The 22,823-nt window shown below is 51.2% G+C and overlaps 3 protein-coding genes across 3 annotated transcripts in view; 1 reads left to right on the forward strand and 2 right to left on the reverse strand.

Annotated features, from left to right (window-relative positions):
- The window catches only part of LOC148654423 (haloacid dehalogenase-like hydrolase domain-containing 5), a 14,507-nt gene extending 13,153 nt beyond the window's left edge, over window positions 1-1,354 (reverse strand). Inside the window, exon 1 of the mRNA XM_088646517.1 lies at window positions 1,044-1,354. Within this exon, the coding sequence (XP_088502643.1) occupies window positions 1,044-1,151 (108 nt within the window). The 5' untranslated portion in view covers window positions 1,152-1,354. The remainder of the gene's footprint in view (window positions 1-1,043) is intronic.
- The window catches only part of LOC148654417 (achaete-scute homolog 4-like), a 171,895-nt gene that overhangs the window by 126,713 nt on the left and 22,359 nt on the right, over window positions 1-22,823 (forward strand). The window lies entirely within an intron of this gene.
- On the reverse strand, window positions 6,832-21,585 carry ccdc77 (coiled-coil domain containing 77). The gene is made up of 11 exons (XM_088646640.1): window positions 21,471-21,585; window positions 18,834-19,038; window positions 16,088-16,230; window positions 15,143-15,239; window positions 14,660-14,723; window positions 13,632-13,717; window positions 12,768-12,916; window positions 12,040-12,271; window positions 11,176-11,301; window positions 8,632-8,784; window positions 6,832-7,259 (listed from the first exon to the last, which is right to left on the reverse strand). The coding sequence occupies exons 2-11, from the start codon at window positions 19,035-19,037 to the stop codon at window positions 7,113-7,115; spliced, it is 1,401 nt and encodes a 466-aa protein (XP_088502766.1). The 5' UTR covers window position 19,038; window positions 21,471-21,585; the 3' UTR covers window positions 6,832-7,112.

Genomic DNA, 22,823 nt, shown 5'->3' on the forward strand with positions numbered 1-22,823 from the left:
CAAACACCGATCCGGAGGAAAGAAAGTTTTTGCTCGAATAACTACCCGGGTGTAGCGCTTCTTCTAAAACAGCCCTCTGAAAACAACAACAACAACAACAACAACAACAACCAAATAAAATAAAAATAAAAACCTATTTTCCTTAAACAAGCTCCTTTCCACATATATACACATCTACTGCTACATCTGTTCTCTTTCTTTTTCTTTTTCTTTTTCCCGTTTACAACCACTTTTGTGCAATATATGCCAGGGACCTGTGCAATACATTTATATTTATATTTATATCTATGGTTACATCTATATTTATATTCATACGTGTGATACGATTTTCTGTGTACTGTTCTGTTCTAGTTTGTTCTTCGTGTGTCCGGACTGTGAGTAACTCTTGTATTGTATTGTACTATTATTATATAATTCGTTACACTGTGGCTGTGTTGTGTGTGTTAAGCTGCTGTTGCACTGCAATTTCCCTCACGGGATCAATAAAGTATCTAACTATCTTTCCCAACCTCACACCGGTAACCCGACACAAGACCGAGACCGTCGTCAAGGGGTCTGACGGACGAAACGATCGTGTCACATGCGATCGTTTTTTAAGGGTATTTTACGGTTGAAGCCCTCTTTAAATAACACAACGTGCTCGGGATCAAACCCGGCAGAATCTCTGCTGGTTCCCCTTGGGTTGTTGTTTTTATGTTTTTTTGCTCCCCGACACTGAACCTCCACACACGGAACAGGACTACAACCAACGTGAGCCGCTTACGTCATCGAACGCGGACGGGCTCCTCATACCATGAATTATGAGTTAATTGGGGGCGAGTGCGGGGCTGGACGTGAGTATTCAGAGATCCCGGCAGGAAAAAAAGCCCAGTAGATCATCCCAGTCGTGGACTGGGAGTCCGGACGGCACGGCACATGCACATGCACGCACACACAAACACACACCGTGTTGAAATGCAATCAATGAACGAGCACAAGGCAGCCCTATTGCGACCGGCCGGCCTTCGGTTTTTTTTTTTAGGACAAACGGAGTCGCTACTTACGGAACAGGAGCGGTGCGCCGCCACCGACACAAACCTGCGGCTTTCGGCTGCAGCCCCGGCTCCGCATCTCGCCAGCCGCCTCCAGACGCCCAGCCTTGCGTGAAACATTCTCACCGACCCGCACAAACGCGCTCGAAACGATCCTAGCGGGTGAATTGCGCTGACAAAGCCCGACTTTAGCAACGCCCCGTCAGCTACGGCTTGCAAAGCTAGCCGGCCGCAAAAAGTTAGGGGTCGGTTGCTATTCCCGTGCCAAACACTGGCGGGGACTCGCGGGTTCGCCACCCCCCGGACTACAAATCCCAGCGTGCATAGCGCCTCATGACGTATTAATCGAGCGCCTCCTAAAGGGAGGGGGGTGTACTCGCGTGTCGTTTTAAAAAAATAATTAAAAAAAGTTGCGTGTGGTTTTAGGTTGCACTTAGGCGGATCACTACTCGCAGGAAGGAAGGAGTGTGATTTTCTTGTCGCTGCGCTGTTCCAAACTCACATATACCTCACAAAACCGTGTTGCTGGTTCAGTATTTCAAAAAACAACTGTCTGTATCCCCGGTGCAGTTTCTAATGCCAAACATAACGAACTGCAAGCATTAAATTAAAGTATAAATAATATTTTATCGCGGCAGTGTTCCGATATAGGGGCTTGCCTGCTTCACTTGGGTCTAGTCAATTACAATATTGGTTAGAAAAGTCCATATGATCTTTGTGCTATTTATCTCATGTTCTTCTGGAATTAAATCAGTGAAGGTGTTTCAGATAAGTAAAATACAAAAACAGCTGCTTATTCGTCCCTGCCTAAGGTGGCTCTGCGGCTCAGGACCTGCGCCTGTGGCTGGGAGGTTGCCGGTTCGAATCCCGCGGCCCAGCAGAGGAATCCTACTCCGTGGGGCCCCTGAGCGAGGCCCTTCACCCCAGCTGCTCCAGGGGTGCTGTATAAATGGCCAACCCTGCGCTCTGACCCCCAGCTTCTCTCTCCCTGTCTGTGTGTCTCATGGAAAGCAAGTTGGGGTATGTGAAAAGACACATTCCTAATGCAAGAAATTGTATATAGCTAAAAAAGTGCTCATCTTACTCGGCTCGGGTCTTTTCCTGTTGTAAAGAGTATGGTCTCTCCTCTTCCGGTAGTGCCTTCTTGTGGTTGAATAGCTACACAGAGATTGTGGTTACTGTACAGACAAATGCCCCTTGAGAAGGCTTTCAGTTTGCTGTACAATGCACTTAGATATTAGTAAGTATAGGTGCATTAACCTTTTTTGGTTAAATAAATCATGCACAGTATCTACATCTACATCTAGAAGATAAGTTTGGTTGGATTTTGACTTTTTTTTTTTAGTAGGCTTTGCCCCGGAGTAAGATTTTCTCACAGATAAGTACACAGGAATAATCTTTGCAACCCACTCTGCTCGTTTTGGATGTTAGCAGCTAACTGATAACACATCTACATATGAAATATCACATCTACGTATTTGTTGAAAGGACATCGACTCTAAAACATGACCGAGCAGCTTGTTCGACAGCATAGGGCATTACTTGAAGTCTTTGTAGTTTTACACAAGTTCCTCACCTTGGGGGCGATCACAGAGCAGCAATATATATTTTGTTGGACTGCTGCACCCACAGTTACCCACAACGTTTTAAATAAGCTCCTCATCGAGCATTAAACGTTTAACATAAAGTGTTAAACATTTTCAACATCCTTCAATTTGCCTTCTCTACTTCTGACGATGCATGCTAAAATTCTCTTTGCCTTTTTTAAATTGCTTCGCCATGTGATCTGCAATACGCCAGCGATGCATCAGTATTGATGCCTTACAGTGAGGCTGTGCCATCAGTAGCTTTTGCAACCTCAGTGATTCTTATTGTGCACATATACCACAATATAATGTGGCACATATAATGTGCACATATACCTGCACATTAAATCCAAGCAAAAGAGGGCTGACAGTTTCCAAGGCACCTGTAAGATCTTTAGAAAACACGACCAAAGATGCACAATAAAAGCATAGAGAACATAAGATCGATGATACCAGGACATCAGTAGGTCAAACCTGTTCTCAAGCCAGTCTATACACTGGAGTATATGTAGAGTACCGAACTGCACACTACAACTGCAGCTGCACCTTAAGAGTTACGCCACTTTGTACTCTTTGTACTCTTTGTGAACTCTGTACGTCGGCGTGTAAGCTTGGCATGCTACACACATGAAGTCTTTCTGCGTGATCCGAAATTTTATGGCCATGTGTAACACGAGCAATTACAAAACATCGCAACAGCAAAAGAAAAACAATAAGGTTTGACCGCATTTCTCAGATGTCACGTGAGGAGCTGTACGGATCACCCTGAACACGATTTTCAGACGTTCTGTGGTCTGATGATTCAGCCCTTGAGTCATCCCTACAGCAGGTAACAAGTTCAAACGCACACGAGACAAGAGCTGACTGCTGTGACAGATTTATAGCTCCTGGCATCAGAATCGATGATACATCCATCACCGTTCTGCTTTACGCCCTTGAGAGACTGAAAACCTGTGTGTGATCAAAGTACGTTCAGCTGAAAAAGCACGTTACTGAGTGCAAAGCCCAGTGATTGGCTGCACTAGATTTCACTTCCTCTGTCAGCACCATGAAGGTCGAAGCCAACAACATGGAACCTCTGGGCAGGAAAAGGATGAGATTATCTGAGACCCCATGACTATACCTGACTTGTTATAATAATAATAATTCCCTACACTTATACAGCTCTTTTCTGGACCTTCCACTCCGAGCTCTTTCCAGGTCAGGGGGAATCCCACTACCCCCACCAGTGTGCAGCCCCACCTGGATGATGCTCCAATCCTCTCACACACACCAGCTCTCAGTGGGGAGGAGAGCAGAGGGATGAAGCCAGTTCAGAGAGGGGGGTTATTAGGAGGCCATGAGGGGTAAAGGCCAGGGGGGGGGAATTGGCCAGGACACTGGGGTAACACCCCTACTCTTGTCGAGAAACACCCCGAGATTTTTTTAATGGCCACAGAGAGTCAGGACCTCGGTTTTACGTCTCATCCGAAGGACGGCGCCTGTTTACAGTCTAGTGTCCCCGTCACTATACTGGGGCATGAGGACCCACACAGACCGCAGGGTGAGCGCCCCCTGCTGGCCCCACTAACACCTCTTCCAGCAGCAACCTCAGTTTTTCCCAGGAGGTCTCCCATCCATTATGCTTGGACTTGAAGACACGCTCAGCTGACAAGGGAGCAGGAGAGCCGGATCAACCCTCTTCGAAATGACTCACCCCCGAGCCCTTAAGGGAGAAAAGGGAAGGTGCGTTTCCCAGTAACGATGCGGGAGTCACGAGCTGGGTCAGCTGCGAAGGGACAAGCTCAGTCCAACTACCACGCCGAAGGGGGAAAGAAGAAACAACAGGTTTCGGCCCAGGAGCCTCCTTTAGGTTTTGTGACACAAGCAAGTCGTTACACGCCCAGCGAAAACCAATCACACTTGTATATACTCGCCATTCCATTGAGTCATCGTTGGCAATGCAGGGCAGGAAAAATAGAAGTGTAGAAGTCTGATCTGATCTACTACTGTAGTGCTGAACTCGCTGGGGTATCTAAATCTACTCTGAACAAACTGCAGGATGTCCACAATTCAGCAGCCAGAATCCTGACCAGGTCTAGTGCAAGTGATCACATTACTCCTGTCCTGGAGTCCCTGCACTGGCTTCCGGTCAAATTCCGTGTGGACTTTAAAATCCTCATTGCTCACCTATAAGGCTCTGCATGGCCTGGCCCCTCAGTACCTCCCTGAACTATTATCGCCCTACTCCCCACCTCACAACCTTCGCTCTTCTGATTCTGCTCTCCTTACTGTCCCCCAAGCCCGTCACATTGTATGGGTGACAGGGCCTTCTCCTGTTATGCCCCCAAGCTCTGGAACTCTCTCCCCAAGGATATCAGAGAGCCACCTTCTCTAAACTCCTTAAAATCCAGACTCAAAACTTTCTTCTTCAGAAAAGCCTTGACTGAACTGGTTCTGCTCTTTACCCCTCTGCTCCTACTGTACTTAGTACCACCATCCACGGTCTCCTCTGTGTACTGTAATTGTGTTTTATCTTGTGTATTCTTTTTATTTATTGTTGTCATCCTGAAAGCGCTTTGAGAAGCCACCTTGAAAGGCGCTATATAAAATAAAGTTTATTATTATTATTTATTATTATACTCATTTTGAGCAAAATAAGCCGTACTGTTGAGCACTGCTTCAGATAAAATATAAGACGTGATTCAGACCTTCATACCCATTTGTGCAAGGCAAAACAACAAAACGCACAATTAGACGCATTTTTTAAAATAAATCATACAGTCACAGAACACACACACACACACTCTCACACCCAAGAAAGGCCTGGTCCTTTTCACAGAATGCAGCAAACGCCCCCCTCCAAAAGAAAATAACCCTTTATTAAATACCTACAAGGATCTACTAAACCAGCTGGGTAAAAATATATTTTAGACGTACCGTAATGAGCTATGATGTCTTGGCACCCAAATTAAAAAAAAGAAAAACTCAAGATGGGAGAACCCCTGAAGCTGTTTATATCTACAATTTTTTCTGATCGTCAAGAACATAAACAAATGAGAGGACAGAAGAATCGTCTGGAATACTATAAAGTAAATTATATGATCTAAGCACATCCTGGCAAAGTCAGGAAAAAAGCTTTCAAGCCCAATGCAACCTCATATGACAATCGTAATCTATAGATTACCTATGGCATGTTGAAATGAATCTACTCTTAAGAACTGTTATGTGGAATCCACTCGTATATTTCTTTTCAGCCTCTCAGGGTGTTGAACCTTAGATGACGATAGAGAAGAGCACCCGCGAGTCAAAGGGCTGGATAGCAAACCGTCAATTTGAAACCAAAGCAGACGGATTTGGACAGAAAATGATCCGTTTTGTCAGCTTCACACCTGGAACAGAATTAAGCTCCCAGACACGGGAGGAGGTGTCCAAAAGACATCTTGAATCGGTCAGGTTATTTTTTTTGAAACCCTTGTCCCAGAGGCCGTCAGAGCGCAGGTGAGGCAAGATGCACCCTGGGCCAGTTTGTTCTTTATATCCTGACCCTGTCCAGCTCCAGAGATGAGTGGTCATCTTCATTCAATGACATTCAATGGCAGGGGAGGTGTTTATCGGGCTTGTTTAAAGCACACAAGTGGGCTCCGAAACATCTCCGTTTCAACTTCTCAGGTTGAGCACGATGAACCAGATGTCGCTGGTTATCAGCCGAGAGCTGATGTGTCTCTGTATGCATATGTGTTTGTTTAGGTGTACATATCTATGCATGTGAAAGTGTATGTGTTTGTACACGTTTATGTGCATATACACGTGTATGTGAGTCTGAAGGTGCATGTATATATGTATTGCAGTGACATGTGTATATGTTTGTGTATACAGTCCACGTGAACGCTTTGCCGAGTCAATTGTAGGGGGGTGGGGTTGGGGATAAGTTGGCCAGGGCTCTCTTGACCACCCGGAAAACAGTGATCTTCGCTCCCAGGTGCCCGTGCGCTCGCGGTGACATCACTGCGGGCAGCGCCTCTCCTCCAATCAGAGCAGAGGCTCCTGCAAGTCCTTAGGGAGCCTGCAGCAAGTGAACAGATGAACAGCCCCGTGGGAACACAGGAATTGTTCCAGTGAGTGGGGGATGTGTAAAAAAAAACAGCTGGAGATTCCAGACTGGTTGGGACATAAAATAAAATAGTTAGGAGCTCTAATGCGGGGACAAAAAAGACATCAAAAGATGTAGTTGGCACCATCTAAAAACAATGACCTGGGCTTTAATTAAGTCTACAAAATATATATACATATTAATAAAGGTATTATTACTTTATTTATGGGTGATTCATTAATTTGCAACGCTTGAGGATTGTGGGCTAAATGCATTCTTGAAAATGAATTTCAGGACGCGCCAATAATTGAAACTACCACAAACAAACGTCCATTTTTAAAATCGGAATTCAAATAAGAGACGGGGGTGGGCTCAGAGCTCACTGTCCGGCGGCCTTGGCTTCAGGCCCCCCCCGGATCGGCCTCAGCCCAACCGCAGCTCGTTCTCCAGCCCGTAGATTTTGGCCTTCAGGGTCTTCAGCTCCCCCTGGATCTTCCTGGTGCGGGTGTTGCTCTGCCTCACCTCCTGCAGGATGGCCAGGTCCTGGTTGGGCCCCACGTTTAGCGTCACCTGGGGGGGCCCGGAGAAGGAGAGATCGAGGGGTTCGTGGGAGGTGGGAAGAGGGAGGGAGGAAGGGGGTGTGCGGCGCTGCCCCACCCTCTCTCCAGTTAGAGGAGGACTGCAGTCCCGATGGCTCTCGGAAGCGGTGAGGAAATGTGGGTAACACAATCAATTAGTTGGTGGAATGGAATACAACGTGCGGATTACAAAATGAAGCAGGAAATCGTGTAGTCACCATGTTGTCGCAAAGCCCCGGGTCTCTCCACGGGGAGAGACTGGGAGTCAGTGAGAACTGTGAGGTGAGGCGGCCCTTCCTGCTCACTAGTCCCTGCACTGACTGAGGCGCTGTGATGGACGAGCGGATAAGGACAGGTTGTGGCAGCAGACATTTCGCTGATCCGTAGGCAGAGTTAACAAGTAGTGTGCGTCGATAAAACCGGCTGGAAGTCGAGAGCGATATTTCAGCTGGATTGTTTCACATCGCATACCGCGTACTGCGCCGTTTCCAACGTAACAGGGTCACGTCGCCTGTCGTCGTTCTGAATCGCAGAACACGGCGCTGCGCAGACCTGGAAATTTCCCCTATTTTGTGACGGAAATTGGAGGTTTCACAAGTTACTGCAGAGAAACACTGGATACCGATGAAATTTCAATGTCGTGCTTTATCCCCGTGGGGGCAACACAGTCGCACGTTGCTGGCTCGCACTAGTGCGGCCCTGGGTTCAATGCCGGAGCTGGGGTGCTGTCTGTGCGGAGTCTGCGTGTTCTCCCCCACGTTCGCGTGGGTGTCCTCCAGGTGCTCTGGTTTCCTCCCACAGTCCGAAGACATGCTGGCGGGTTCATTGGCTTCTGGGGATTATTTTCCTGGTGTATGCGTGTGCCCTGTGATGGACTGGCGTCCCACCCACAATGCACCCTGCCTTGCGACCTGTTGCCTGCTGGGATAGACTCTGGCTCCCCCATGACCCTGAATTGGATAAAGCGGTTGGAAAATGGATGGATGGCCTTTATCACCGTAAAAGCCTGTCTACCTCTGGTCACACAGTACGCCTTTTAATTGACGCTCGGTGGTTTCTCGGTGGCTCAGGATCTGCGCCTGTGGCCGGGAGGTTGCCGGTTCGGATCCCGCGGCCGGCAGAGGAATCCTACTCCGTGGGGCCCCTGAGCGAGGCCCTTCACCCCAGCTGCTCCAGGGACGCCGTATAAATGGCCGACCCTGCGCTCTGACCCCCAGCTTCTCTCTCCCTGTCTGTGTGTCTCAGGGAGAGCAGGCTGGGGTCTGCGAACAAGACGAATTCCTAATACAAGAAATTGCATCTGGCCAATAAAGTGATCTGATCTGATCTGATAACACTGAAGGAGCTGAGGACAACGCGCCCACCTTGAAGAGCTGCTTCTCCACCTCCTTGAGCCTCTGGCGCAGGTGCTTGATGTCCGTCTTGAAGCCCTCCACCTCCATGGACCGCCTCTTCTCCAGAGCCTCGTAGCGCTGGGTCATCAACTGCAGCCGCCTGGCCATTTTGTCCGAACGCTCCTGAAGAGAGGGGAGTGACGGAGATGACTACCTCACCAGCGGGGGACACACCCACACAAACACAACACACACTGGCATGCTACTGAACCAGCTGAATGCCTGACCAGAGTAAGAAACAGCAGAGAGAAACAGACCCTGACGAAGTGCAGGCTCAGTGACCTCATTCTTGCCAGAGAAACTGGGCGAAACCTGCAAACATAGCTGTCCAGACAGGACAGTCTCAGTGACCACAGCCTGGCCATATTAAGTGGACATAGTGAGACCTAGCTGTCCAGAGAGGACAGGCTGTGCTCCAACTGCCCACAGGGTGAAGCAGAGACAGAGATGCACTTTCTATTGCACTGTCACAAATATCCTGGGATAAGATCAACATTCCTCCCCAAATTAACAAATCTAATCCCAGAATTCCCACGTCTGCCAGAATCAGAACAACTCTCAGTCCCACTGGGAGAGGGAGGGGGAACTCAGTTGAACTGATAGCCCAGTATGTGATCTCCTGTCCCAGGCTGAGGAACAGACAGTGAGCTTGTCTCTCAATAATAATAATACAGTGTGTGATCTCCTGTCCCAGCCTGAGGACAAGACAGTGAGCCTGTCTCTCAATAATAACAATACAGTGTGTGATCTCCTGTCCCAGCCTGAGGACAAGACAGTGAGCCTGTCTCTCAATAATAACAATACAGTGTGTGATCTCCTGTCCCAGCCTGAGGAACAGACAGTGAGCTTGTCTCTCAATAATAATAATACAGTGTGTGATCTCCTGTCCCAGCCTGAGGAACAGACAGCGAGCCTGTCTCTCAATAATAATAATACAGTGTGTGATCTCCTGTCCCAGCCTGAGGAACAGACAGTGAGCCTGTCTCTCAATAATAACAATACAGTGTGTGATCTCCTGTCCCAGCCTGAGGAACAGACAGTGAGCTTGTCTCTCAATAATAATACAGTGTGTGATCTCCTGTCCTAGCCTGAGGAACAGACAGTGAGCCTCTCTCTCAATAATAATAATGCAGTGTGTGATCTCCTGTCCCAGCCTGAGGAACAGTGAGCCTCTCTATCAGCATGTTGCATGTAAACGTCCTATGATGTGTTTGTATTGTAAATGTCTGTAGACGTTGTGTTGATTGTACATGCTTTGGCAACACTGTAGTTCAACGCCGTTGGAATTGAGTAAAATTCAAGGACAGAGAGAGTGAGAGACAGAGAGACAGAGAGACAGAGAGACAGAGAGACAGAGAGACAGAGAGACAGAGAGACAGAGAGACAGAGAGACAGAGAGACAGAGCACACAGAGCCCGGAGTCAACACAGGCCGGCGAGGAAGGACTGAGGTGTGGCGGTACAGAACAGCCTGCGCGGATTTTCCTTAAAAGCCGAACGGCACAAGCCTACAGCGTGAGTCGCTAGGGCTCGGGGGGGTTGCGGAAGAGCCTCTCCACAAACGAACCTCTCGCGAGGCCGGCGAGGGCTGGGCTCCCACCTTCCGTTTCGGGAGCCCATGCTGGGGCGGAGGGAGAACGGGAGTGCAGAGCCGAGCAGCGGACGAGGCCCAGCTTTGCGATATGGCGGTATGCGGTCGGTCGCGCTGTACTGAAGGAACCTGTGCCTGTCAGCACCTCATCGAGCCCCTCAAGAACTCAAAACTGCTTGACTGTTACGCGCACTCCCAGCTGGCCCAGGTTCCTTCAAGGTCTCCTGAGCGGAGGGGTAACTCAGCCCGTCTCACACGTGATTCAGCAGCGTGAAAGTGAACAGGGGTCGTGGTTAATTAGGGTCTTGGTTAATTGCCCTAGGGTAGCCTAACAGCCTAACTTTCTGGCCGTGTTTCCACCTTTTGTGGTAACAAACTGCTACTGACCAATCGGAAATGGACGTTTTTGTCTGGAAAGGTTTGTTCGCCCGAAGAAGGCTCCGCGGCCGAAAGAGTTTTGTGTTTCTTTTCTTCTCGTTCCGGCAGGGAATAAACTCCTTTGCAGCCTGCGCATGCTGACGCAGCTCCCCACCTGAACTACTTCTGCTGCGACCCAACATGCTCTCCTCTAAATCTTTTCCCAGATCTCTTCCATCGTTCCTCCTCCTCCTCCTCCCTGGGCTCCTTGCCCGCTTCTCTCGGCCAACCAGCACTCCGTCTCTTCACGGCGATCTGTTCCCAGACCAGGCTTTCTACCCACCTCCTGTTCCTTTCCGTTATGATATAATTCCCGAAAAGGATCTCGCCTGGAATGGAACACTTCAGGAATAAAAGCCTGTTACTGCCCTAAGGAAAGTGAATGAGAGACGGGGTTATCATGTCTACATTCGTCTGTCCTCCTTCCTTTGTTGCAATAAAGAAGTCTCCGGCTCGATCGGGACAGGGGCGCACGCGGGGTTTCCCGAGAAGAGGAACGAGCCGTACCTTGAAGATCTCCCTGCCCACGTCGCCCTCCTCTCGGATCTGGGCCAGCTCCGTCTCCAGGCCCACGCACTGCTCCCGGTACATGTCCGCCAGGCGGTGCGCCTGCTTCAGCTGCTCCTCCAGGGCCTGGCGAGACAAACCGCTGAGCTCGGCTACACGCCCGCTGCCACCCGCCGAGACGAGATGGAACTTTATCGTCCATCCAAAAGGGTGGACAGTCGTGAAACCAGCAGGTTCATCACTCTGTTCTGTTCCCCAGACCACCATGGTCATGGCCTCCTAATAACCCCCCTCTCTGAACTGGCTCCATCCCTCTGCTCTCCTCCCCACTGAGAGCTGGTGTGTGGGAGAGGACTGGAGCATCATCCAGGTGGGGCCGCACACTGGTGGTGGTAGTGGGATTCCCCCTGACCTGGGAAGAGCTCTGAGTGGAGGGTCCAGAGAAGTGTTATATAAGTGTAAGGGTGATTATTATTAATTATTATTATATGGCAATAGACTCTCTTACTGTGGTATTATTAAGTAGAGTACGGTGTTGTACTGGAGTACCAGTCATGGCCTCCTAATAACCCCCCCTCTCTGAACTGGCTCCATCCCTCTGCTCTCCTCCCCACTGAGAGCTGGTGTGTGTGAGAGGACTGGAGCATCATCCAGGTGGGGAGGCTACACAGTGGTGTTAGGAGTGGGATTCCCCCTGAATGGAGGGTCCAGAACAGAGCTATATAAATGTAAGGGCAACACTATTACTATAATGACAATGATGTTTATTCCACCCATTTTTACGATAACAAGAATAGTACTGAGAATGACGACGGCGATGATGACATTATGATGTCGATGACCGCCACCTTCAGGGACACCCACCTTGACCTCCTCCCGGGACTCCGGCTCCGCGGGGGGTGGCGGCGGCGGCGGGTGGGCCCGCTCCCGCTCGGGATCGCCGCGGCCCTGCCGCAGCCTGTCCCGGCAGGCGTCCAGCTCGCGCAGCAGCCGGTCCTTCTCCGCCATCCAGCCCTTCTCCTGGGCCCTGCCCTCGAACTTCAGCTGCAGGAAGTCCCGGGTGCTCTCGTAGAGCAGGCTCTGGGTCCGGTGCAGCCTGCGGCGGGGGGGGGTTAGGGTTAGGGTTAGGGAGAGGTGCTGGGAGAGGTGTGAGTGGGGCCAGCAGGGGGCGCTCACCCTGCGGTCTGTGTGGGTCCTCATGCCCCAGTATAGTGACGGGGACACTAGACTGTAAACAGGCGCCGTCCTTCGGATGAGACGTAAAACCGAGGTCCTGACTCTCTGTGGTCATTAACAATCCCGGGGTGTTTCTCGACAAGAGTAGGGGTGTTACCCCAGTGTCCTGGCCAAATTCCCCCCCTGGCCTTTACCCCTCATGGCCTCCTAATAACCCCCCTCTCTGAACTGGCTCCATCCCTCTGCTCTCCTCCCCACTGAGAGCTGGTGTGTGTGAGAGGACTGGAGCATCATCCAGGTGGGGGCTGCACACTGGTGGCGGTAGTGGGATTCCCCATCACCAGATAAGAGCTCTGAGTGGAGGGTCCAGATAAGCGGTCTATATAAGTGCAAGCAATTAATAATAATAACATTACTTGTCGGTGAGGGCGGAGATGCGGTCTTGGTCTCGCTGGTGCTGCAGCTGGGCCTCCTCCACGCGGATGCGCCGGTCCTCCAGCAAGGACTCCACCTGCTCCTTGGCCAGCCGGGTCTGCTCCTCCATCTGGGCCTGCAGCGCCTCCACCTGGACACACGGGCGGCAGGGCGGATCGCCGGCTCAGCAATTTATTTTGAAAAGGGGGGGGAGCCGCGCCGAACCTCAGTTTTCCTCAGGCCGGCCATCAAAATCTCGGGACGAGACAAAATCAATTCACTGGCCCGGGCACCGAATCGGGAGCTTTGTGGACGTCCTGTAAGTCTCCATGCTGTTGCAAACCCCTGGTCTCTCCACGGGCCAGAGGGAGGGTGTGTGAGAACTGCGAGGTGAGGCGGCCCTTCCTGCTCACTAGTCCCTGTACTGACTGAGGCGCTGTGATGGACGAGTGGACAAGGACAGGCTGTGCAGCGGACGTTTCACCGCAGAAATGTTCCAGCCTGATCTGCAGGCAAGAGTTAACAATTAAGTCGAATTTGTCAATGAAACCGTCTGGAAGCTGAGAGCGATATTTCTATTGGATTAGAAGAGCTGGATTCACAAGCCTGCTTGTCTACAGTGTCACCGGAGGTCTTGTGGCCTCGTTCTGAATCACTCCATTTCGTGATGGAAATTTTACACTTTACTGTATTACTTTTTATTTTTGTCAAGGTCTGAAACGCGCTCATGTTTCCCCATGACCTGGAAAGAGCTCTGAGTGGAGGGTCCAAAAAAGAGCTGACACAGGCCCCCTTCCTGAGGCTGGGCTGTAGGCACTCTGTCTTAGCTGCAGGGTCGTGTAATGGCCTGAGGGCTCTAGGCCTACCTGGAGCAGCAGGGTCTGATTGTCCTTCTTGTAGCTCTCCGGGCTTTCAATAGCTTCATCCCCCCTCGAAGACTTCCTGCGGGTCACTGCGTTAAAAAAAGCACAAAGAAGGGAACTAAATCACAAGGCATTCCTTCTGTACGGAGCTTTCAAAGGTCATGTCATTTCTTTTTTTTCGGGGACTCCTGGACCATCAGATCAAAATTGTGCCGGGCGGTTTGAGTTCAGGCATGGTCACATGCTCTCCCCCAAGAAAAGACTGCCGTTCCAGTGTGTGTGTGGTCTTAAGTCCCGGAGCAGATACACATATGACAGAGAAAACAGTGTCCCATAAAACAAATGACACGGCACCAGCGGGAACTACAGGAAAGAGCATTAAAATCCCCAAACAGGAGGCGCTCCTTTACGCAGATAGTGGTGGGAGTGTGGAACAAGCCGGCCCGGCCATGTTGCTGAAGCCGAAACTCTGGAATGCTTCCAGATGCAGCTGGATGAGATCCTCCATTCGGGACGGGGGGGGCAGCACTACTGTACACAAAGAGTGGTGGGGGAGTGGAACAAGCTGCACAGCTAGGATGTTGGAGCCAAATCCCTGGCTTCTCTCAACAAACGTCTGGATGAGTTCCGGGGATCAATCGGCTACCTCACGGCTTAGTCTCAGTTATAAGAACATAAGGACGGATGCAAACAAGAGGAGGAACAATTTTTTATGTTCTTATACAAGTAGGGAAAACTATTCTCAGCAGAAGACAGAGCAAGATTCAAAATCCCCGGTACCAATGCATTCACCAATGCACGAGAGCAATGCTTAAAAATGCTCAATGATTTCTCAATTTCAGGTGCAACTCGAATTTTGATATTTGGTTCACTCCTATTCAAGGGAGTATTAAATCAGAGTTGCAATAATAAGCTTCCCCACCCCAGCAGGATTAAAGGCAGATGTGCCGATTAAACATCCTGCAGCGTTTCGATTCATAACTGCTTGGCTGTTGTGTGGAGGAATGAAATCGTTCGGAAATCAGCCCAACCTGTTTTTGTCCTCTTAAGGGGCTCTCTCCCAGTGGGCTGGGTCTGCTTTTGAGAGATGGTTACCTAAAAGGAAGACAGCGGAACAGTTTGGATTGAAATAAAACCGCCACCGCAGAGGGGTCTCAGGGTCTGCGAATTTACTTTGGACTGACGTTATGAAAACCACAGCCCCGTTATCTCACTCGTGTCTTTTTGCAGTAGGTGCAGTTCGAATTCCTGAAAGACCTTCAATTACTCTAACAGCATGTGTCATTTTTTTCCATTTTAATAGTTTGTAACATTTTTTATTCTGTCTAAGATAAGATCACTTTATAATCCATGTACAATTTCCTGCATGAACCGCCAAACTTCCAGCTACAGGCACAGATCCCCATGACCTGTAAAGTGCTTTGAGTGGAGTGTCCTGAAAAGCACTACATAAGTCTAAGCAATTATGATCATTATTATTATTATAAGGGAGAGGGGGAGAAAAGGTGTCTCACCTTGTGTGGGGGTTCCTTATGAAAGTAGGTGATTTCTCCAGCGTCAGGGCCCACCAGGGCCAGAAGATGCTGAATTTTCTTCCGATCCTCTAGTTCCCTGGATTGAGACAAGGAATGACACTGCATTGACACAAAACACGGCCGTCTACTACCTGTAGGGGTGCCTGTCCCACAAAACACGGATGTCAGTTCTACAGTAAGTGCCTGTAGTGCTTCAGCTACACAGACATTACAGATGGCAAATGTTGTTTTCCCATGTCCATCCGCAGCCAGTTGTTTGTCTTAGGACGCAAGAACCTGAGAAGGTCACAGACCCAAGAACAAAATAAATGCCCTGTCATGTTTCGAGCGCTGCTTTGGTTTTCTGGTAGAATGGTTGCCTGGCTTCTGGAAGGTCCCGGGTTCGATTCCTGGACAACGCACAAGTTGCACTGTAAATTCCTGTTTTAACACTGGTGATGGTGGAGGGGAGTTCCCGTGACCTGCAAAGTGCTCTGGGTGGAGTGTCCAGAAAAGCAATATATAAGTGTAAGGATTATTATTATTATTATTATTATTATTATTATTATTGAAATGCATGTCATGTAAATTGAAAAAAAGAGAAAGAGGTAAAGATATCAAAATACAGTGAGTTAAGGAGAGGTTCAATATTTCACAATACTGCACATGCTTCTAAATGCCCCTGCAAAAGAAATTCAGCTTTCCAGACCACAACTCTGCAAATTAACTTCAATGAAATCTAAGGTACGTGATCTGTTTCTGCAACTCTATACGCCAACCAGTGTAAAAGAAGAGGATAGAAAATGACAAGAAAGAAGAACAATCAAGTAACCATTAAGGAAGTATAAGGATGCATAGAGGACTCGGATCAAAACACACTTTGAACCTTAAGATCAGGCAGATTTGGGGTGTATTAATGAAGGGGAGGGCGAGACGGCAACCTACCTGATCTTGAGCCGGTCGTTCTCGGCGTACAGCCTGAGAGCCTGCTCCCTCTCCTGGAACAGGTAGACCTGCATGTCGCTCAGGGCCTTCTGGAGCTCCGCGATCTCGCCCTCGCGCTGGCGCATTTCCCACTCCATCTTGTGCTGGGTTGGGGAACACGGCCACAGAGTCAGAGAGGCGCGAGCCCAGCGAAAAGCGCAGAAATGGCGGAGCGGAGCTGGGGAAGGCACTGCTTCAGAACCACTATTGCGCAGATCGCATCAGGGAGTGTGTACTCCTGCGCAGATCGCATCAGGGAGAGGGCACTCCTGCGCAGATCGCATCAGGGAGAGGGCACTCCTGCGCAGATCGCATCAGGGAGAGGGCACTCCTGCGCAGATCACATCAGGGAGAGGGCAATCCTGCGCAGATCGCATCAGGGAGAGGGCAATCCTGTGCAGATCGCATCAGGGAGAGGGCAATCCTGTGCAGATCGCATCAGGGAGAGGGCAATCCTGTGCAGATCGCATCAGGGAGAGCGCACTCCTGCGCAGATCGCATCAGGGAGAGCGCACTCCTGCGCAGATCGCATCAGGGAGAGCGTACTCCTGCGCAGATCGCATCAGGGAGAGGGCACTCCTGCGCAGATCGCATCAGGGAGAGCGCACTCCTGCGCAGATCTGAACTGAACTTGAACTTTATTGCCATATGTAACCGGTACTGGTACAATGGAATTCTTACTTACAGAAAGTCTCTCGATTGTAAAACAAGTGTAAAAAACAAGACAAAGTGCAAACAGTGCATCAAGACAATGTACAAACAAACAATAGACAATGTGCAAGTAAACATGTAGACAGTTTGAATGTAAACAACAGATCGCATCAGGGAGAGGGCATTCCTGCGCAGATCGCATCAGGGAGCGGGCACACTCCTGCGCAGATCGCATCAGGGAGAGGGCATTCCTGCGCAGATCGCATCAGGGAGAGGGCACACTCCTGCGCAGATCGCATCAAGGAGCGGGCACACTCCTGCGCAGATCGCATCAGGGAGCGGGCACACTCCTGCGCAGATCGCATCAGGGAGAGCGCGCACTCCTGCGCAGATCGCATCAGGGAGAGCGCGCACCTGCGCAGATCGCATCAGGGAGAGGGCACTCCTGCGCAGATCGCATCAGGGAGCGGGCACACTCCTGCGCAGATCGCATCAGGGAGCGGGCACACTCCTGCGCAGATCGCATCAGGGAGCGGGCACACTCCTGCGCAGATCGCATCAGGGAGCGGGCACACTCCTGCGCAGATCGCATCAGGGAGCGGGCACACTCCTGCGCAGATCGCATCAGGGAGCGGGCACACTCCTGCGCAGATCGCATCAGGGAGCGGGCACACTCCTGCGCAGATCGCTTCAGGGAGCGGGCACACTCTTGCGCAGATCACATCAGGGAGAGCGCGCACACTCCTACGCAGATCGCATCAGGGAGAGCGCGCACACTCCTGCGCAGATCGCATCAGGGAGAGCGCGCACACTCCTGCGCAGATCGCATCAGGGAGAGGGCACTCCTGCGCAGATCGCATCAGGGAGAGGGCACTCCTGCGCAGATCGCATCAGGGAGAGGGCACTCCTGCGCAGATCGCATCAGGGAGCGGGCACACTCCTGCGCAGATCACATCAGGGAGCGGGCACACTCCTGCGCAGATCGCATCAGGGAGCGGGCACACTCCTGCGCAGATCGCATCAAGGAGCGGGCACACTCCTGCGCAGATCGCATCAGGGAGAGCGCACTCCTGCGCAGATCGCATCAGGGAGCGGGCACACTCCTGCGCAGATCGCATCAGGGAGCGGGCACACTCCTGCACAGATCGCATCAGGGAGCGGGCACACTCCTGCGCAGATCGCATCAGGGAGCGGGCACACTCCTGCGCAGATCGCATCAGGGAGCGGGCACACTCCTGCGCAGATCGCATCAGGGAGCGGGCACACTCCTGCGCAGATCGCATCAAGGAGCGGGCACACTCCTGCGCAGATCGCATCAGGGAGCGGGCACACTCCTGCGCAGATCACATCAGGGAGCGGGCACACTCCTGCGCGGATCGCATCAGGGAGCGGGCACATTCCTGCGCGGATCGCATCAGGGAGCGGGCACACTCCTGCGCAGATCACATCAGGGAGCGGGCACACTCCTGCGCAGATCGCATCAAGGAGCGGGCACACTCCTGCGCGGATCGCATCAGGGAGCGGGCACATTCCTGCGCGGATCGCATCAGGGAGCGGGCACACTCCTGCGCAGATCACATCAGGGAGCGGGCACACTCCTGCGCGGATCGCATCAGGGAGCGGGCACATTCCTGCGCGGATCGCATCAGGGAGCGGGCACACTCCTGCGCAGATCACATCAGGGAGCGGGCACATTCCTGCGCGGATCGCATCAGGGAGCGGGCACACTCCTGCGTGGATCGCATCAGGGAGAGCGCACACCTGCGCAGATCGCATCAGAGAGAGCGCACACCTGCGCAGATCGCACGAGGCAGTGCACAAACACCTGCGCAGATCGCACGAGGCAGCGCGCACACCTATGGGGATCACCACAGCTGCTGCTGCTGCTGCTGCCGCCACTGCACTCCTCTTTAGACAAAGAGGACAGAGCTCAGAACAAGGAACCGTGAGCACAGTCAGCGAGTAAGGAGACAAGGCGCCCGGAGTCACAAGCCGCGCAGGAAACCGGGTCCACGCATTTCCCGATCCGGAGTCCTGCCCGCCCTCGGCGCCGTACCTGATCCTCGGTCGTGAGGCGGTACGTCTCCAGCATCCGCAGCAGCTCCTCGTGCTCGCCGTCGAACTCCGCCACCTTGCGGCGGTAGAACTCCAGCAGCTCCCGGGACGGCCGCAGGCCCGCCAGCCGCTCGCCGACGGGAGGGAGGGGAGAGTCCCGGCCGGGGGTCCGGCCGCCGAGGAGCGGAGAGCAACGTCCAGCCATGCTGCCGGGGGACAGAAAAGAAGGTTCCCATAATAATAATAATAATAATAATCCCTAAAATTTATATAGCGCTTTTCTGGACCCTCCACTCGGAGCTCTTCCCAGGTCAGGGGGAATCCCACTACCCCCACCAGTGTGCAGCCCCACCTGGATGATGCTCCAGTCCTCTCCCACACACCAGCTCTCAGTGGGGAGGAGAGCAGAGGGATGGAGCCAGTTCAGAGACGGGGGTTATTAGGAGGCCATGAGAGGTAAAGGCCAGGGGGGAGTTTGGGGTAACACCCCTACTCTTGTCGAGAGACACCCTGGGATTGTTAATGACCACAGAGAGTCAGGACCTCGGTTTTACGTCTCATCCAAAGGACGGCGCCTGTTAACAGTTTAGTGTCCCCGTCACTATACTGGGGCATGAGGACCCACACAGACCGCAGGGTGAGCGCCCCCTGCTGGCCCCACTCACACCTCTCCCAGCAGCAGCCTCAGCTTTCCCAGGAGTCTCCCCTCCAGGTACTGGCCAGGCTCCCACCTGCTGGGCTCCAGTGGGCTGCCAGTTGTGAGTTGCAGAGTGATATGGCTGCAGCTTTACTTTTGCGCAGGAAGAGGAATCGGTACGTCAGGTGGGGGGGTTGGGGGGGCACACGCAGACGAGCGTCACAGCGCGACAGGAAAGAGGAGGCGGTGGCTGTTAATGGCATAAATGCCTCCCAGGAGGCCTGAGTAATCCGGGGTGGCGGACTTAGCACGTTACTGTGAAGCTGTACTGTAGGGGGGGCAGCCCAGTGGCACAGGGGTCAGCATTGCTACCTCGCAGCGCAGGGGCCCCGGGTTCGATTCCCGACCTGGGGTGCTGTCTGTGTGGAGTTTGCATGTTCTCCCCGGGTGCTCCGGTGTCCTCCCACAGCCCAATGACATGCTGGTGGGTTAACTGGCTTCTGGGAAAATCGGCCCTGTGTGTGTGTGTGTGTGTGTGTGTGTGTGTGTGTGTGTGTGTGTGTGTGTGTGTGTGTGTGTGTGTGCCCTTGCCTTGCGCCCCCTGCTTGCTGGGAGCCCTGTGTCACCCTGCCACTCGCTATAAACACAGATTAATCCTTCAAATGTTAGCTAATAGAAATGCAGGTAACTCTATTATTGATACTCTATCAAGTATATCTATTATAGGAACAAGTAAGAGGTTTATTCCCTGCTGAAAAAAAGAAGAGAGAAAACGCAACGTTTCGGCCGTGGAGCCTTCTTCAGGTGTCTCTTTCTTCTTTTTTTTCAGCAGGGAATAAACTTCTTTCTTGTTCCTTTGCAGCCTACGCCTCCCCACCTGAATATCTATTATAGACATCTATCTATTAGAGATATATAGGTATATCTATTATAGATATTCTGGTTTCTGATGAAGCTTCAAATGCCCCCCATCTTCCACCCTACGTTATGCATGTGTGTGAAACAAAACTTTCAATCACAATCACCTGTGATTAATATGAAGCTTAAACGCCACGACTGTGTGGGAAGAACTACCACCACATTCATCGGAGAACGCCCAGATCCCACTCCAAATAATCTCTCTTTAAACATCGGTACTGGACAGCCGGCATATTGACCGCAATTCCGCTTTTATTTTTCCGGTTGCGAGACGTCGGTGTTCCTATCAAGATGCGAAACTAGTAGTTGTGTTTTTTTCCCTCTCATTTTGCGCCGAGATGTTCCAAAGCAGAAGGCACGTTTCTTTTTGACGGGAAGGGGGGCTCATTGGGAGTTCACGGCGCACGTACGGGAGTTAATACGTTGTTTTTACTGGAAGCCTTAAAGGATTAAGGTTACAGCATTGAACTCTATAAAAACAAAATGCTGATCAGTCCTGCCTCACTAGACGCGTTGTCATGGCGCCACCAGCCGCCAGTGGAGGCGGGACATTTAAACCAACTGAACTTCACCAGCACGGCCACCGTGAGGAGGAGAAACTATTTCCCTTCGCAGTTTCAGCTCATTTCTTCTTTGTTTTTCACCTGTATGGCTGCGATATTCTGTATTGTTTGTTTGTTTGTTTGTTTCGCTGGCTCTCTCTTTGACACGCATTATTATTTGTATCCGTCTGCATGAACACTGGCGAGAGGGGATAGGCACCGCGACATCAGACGAAAAGAAACGACGACGGGTTTCCCAGGATAAATCCCACGAACCGACCGTGGAAATCACATCAGCGGAGCTCGCTGTAAGCGATAGCAAAACACAAGCCACGTATTTTGCGCACATCAATCCAAATAAAGTAGCCAGCGATGAGATTATACCCGATAACGAGTCCCTTTTCCCTGTGCACAATTGCGACTTTCCTAGGCGATGCAATATCGCTTGCAAAAGTAAAGCAAGTTACTGGGAAGGAGGGGGAAAAAACAATGCTGAGCCTAACAGACTTATCCTGAAAAGAAAAGTACAAATCGTGTTTACCTGGAGCTGTTAAAAGGAGTAGCTGCGTCTTCCTGCTGTTAACCTGAGCTAAACAGACAGATCTCAGCCAGCCAATCAGAGGGCGACTTCCTCTCGACAGTTAGCCGGACTTCCGCCTCCTCTGGCGCGGGGGTGTGTGGGAATTGAAGTCCTGCACAAACACAGGGGATCTTGGGGAGGGGGTGACTAGGAATTCCTGTCATGTGGCGGGGTGACCAGCCGTAGCCTAACAGAGCTACAGTCCAGCTGGTCTTATGAGACACCCTTAAATCATCAATTGTAAAGGCTTCAGAAAAGACTAAAGAATACGCATGAGTTTCGATCTTTTTTAGGAAGTTCCGCGGTGCAGTTAAGTCAAACACAGGCAGCTGCGCTCATTGGGATCTTATTGCACTAATCACGCAAGTGGTCAAAAAAGTGATCTCAGCATTTAGAAAACAGTGATATAAAGGTGTTGTATAAAACCTGTTGGATTAGCCCCTGGTCTAATCCGTCCAGCAATAAAGCAGTTGCAATTTGTGGTGGGATCCGTTCCTCGCACGAATACGTAATTTCTGTGAAATCCTCTTCGGGGTAGGACTGCGACTCCAAGCAATGGGACTGATACTGTATCAGACCCGTCCACAGCAGCGGTGACACTGTCTCAGACACACCCCCAGTGGGAGTGACACTGTCTCAGACACACCCCCAGTGGGAGTGACATTAAATCAGACACACCCACAGTGGGAATAACACTATATCAGACACACCCCCAGTGGGGATGACACTGTCTCAGACACACCCACAGTGTGGGGTGACACTATATCAGTCACACCTCCAGTGGGAGTGACACTATATCAGACACACCCACAGTGGGAGTGACACTAAATCAGACACACCCACAGTGGGGGTGACACTATATCAGACACACCCACAGTGGGAGTGACACTAAATCAGACACACCCACAGTGGGGGGTGACACTATATCAGTCACACCTCCAGTGGGAGTGACACTATATCAGACACACCCACAGTGGGAGTAACACTAAATCAGACACACCCACAGTGGGGGTGACACTATATCAGACACACCCACAGTGGGAGTGACACTAAATCAGACACACCCACAGTGGGGGGTGACACTATATCAGACACACCTCCAGTGGGAGTGACACTAAATCAGACACACCCACAGTGGGGGTGACACTATATCAGACACACCTCCAGTGGGAGTGACACTATATCAGACACACCCACAGTGAGGGTGACACTATATCAGTCACACCTCCAGTGGGAGTGACACTAAATCAGACACACCCACAGTGGGGGGTGACACTATATCAGTCACACCTCCAGTGGGAGTGACACTATATC

This window comes from Lepisosteus platostomus, chromosome 9, assembly GCF_059453375.1.
Source record: "Lepisosteus platostomus isolate fLepPlt1 chromosome 9, fLepPlt1.hap1, whole genome shotgun sequence".
NCBI classification, from domain to species: domain Eukaryota; kingdom Metazoa; phylum Chordata; class Actinopteri; order Semionotiformes; family Lepisosteidae; genus Lepisosteus; species Lepisosteus platostomus.

What these genes read in the sequence shown, in the direction of transcription:
- ccdc77 (XM_088646640.1), bottom strand. Translation starts at nt 19,037, where the DNA reads ATGGCTGGACGTTGCTCTCCGCTCCTCGGCGGCCGGACCCCCGGCCGG. An exon ending in AACGACCGGCTCAAGATCAG is followed by an intron (nt 15,240 to 16,087) that starts GTAGGTTGCCGT and finishes GTCTCAATCCAG; the next exon opens with GGAACTAGAGGATCGGAAGA. An exon ending in TGGGCAGGGAGATCTTCAAG is followed by an intron (nt 8,785 to 11,175) that starts GTACGGCTCGTT and finishes CCCTCTCTTCAG; the next exon opens with GAGCGTTCGGACAAAATGGC.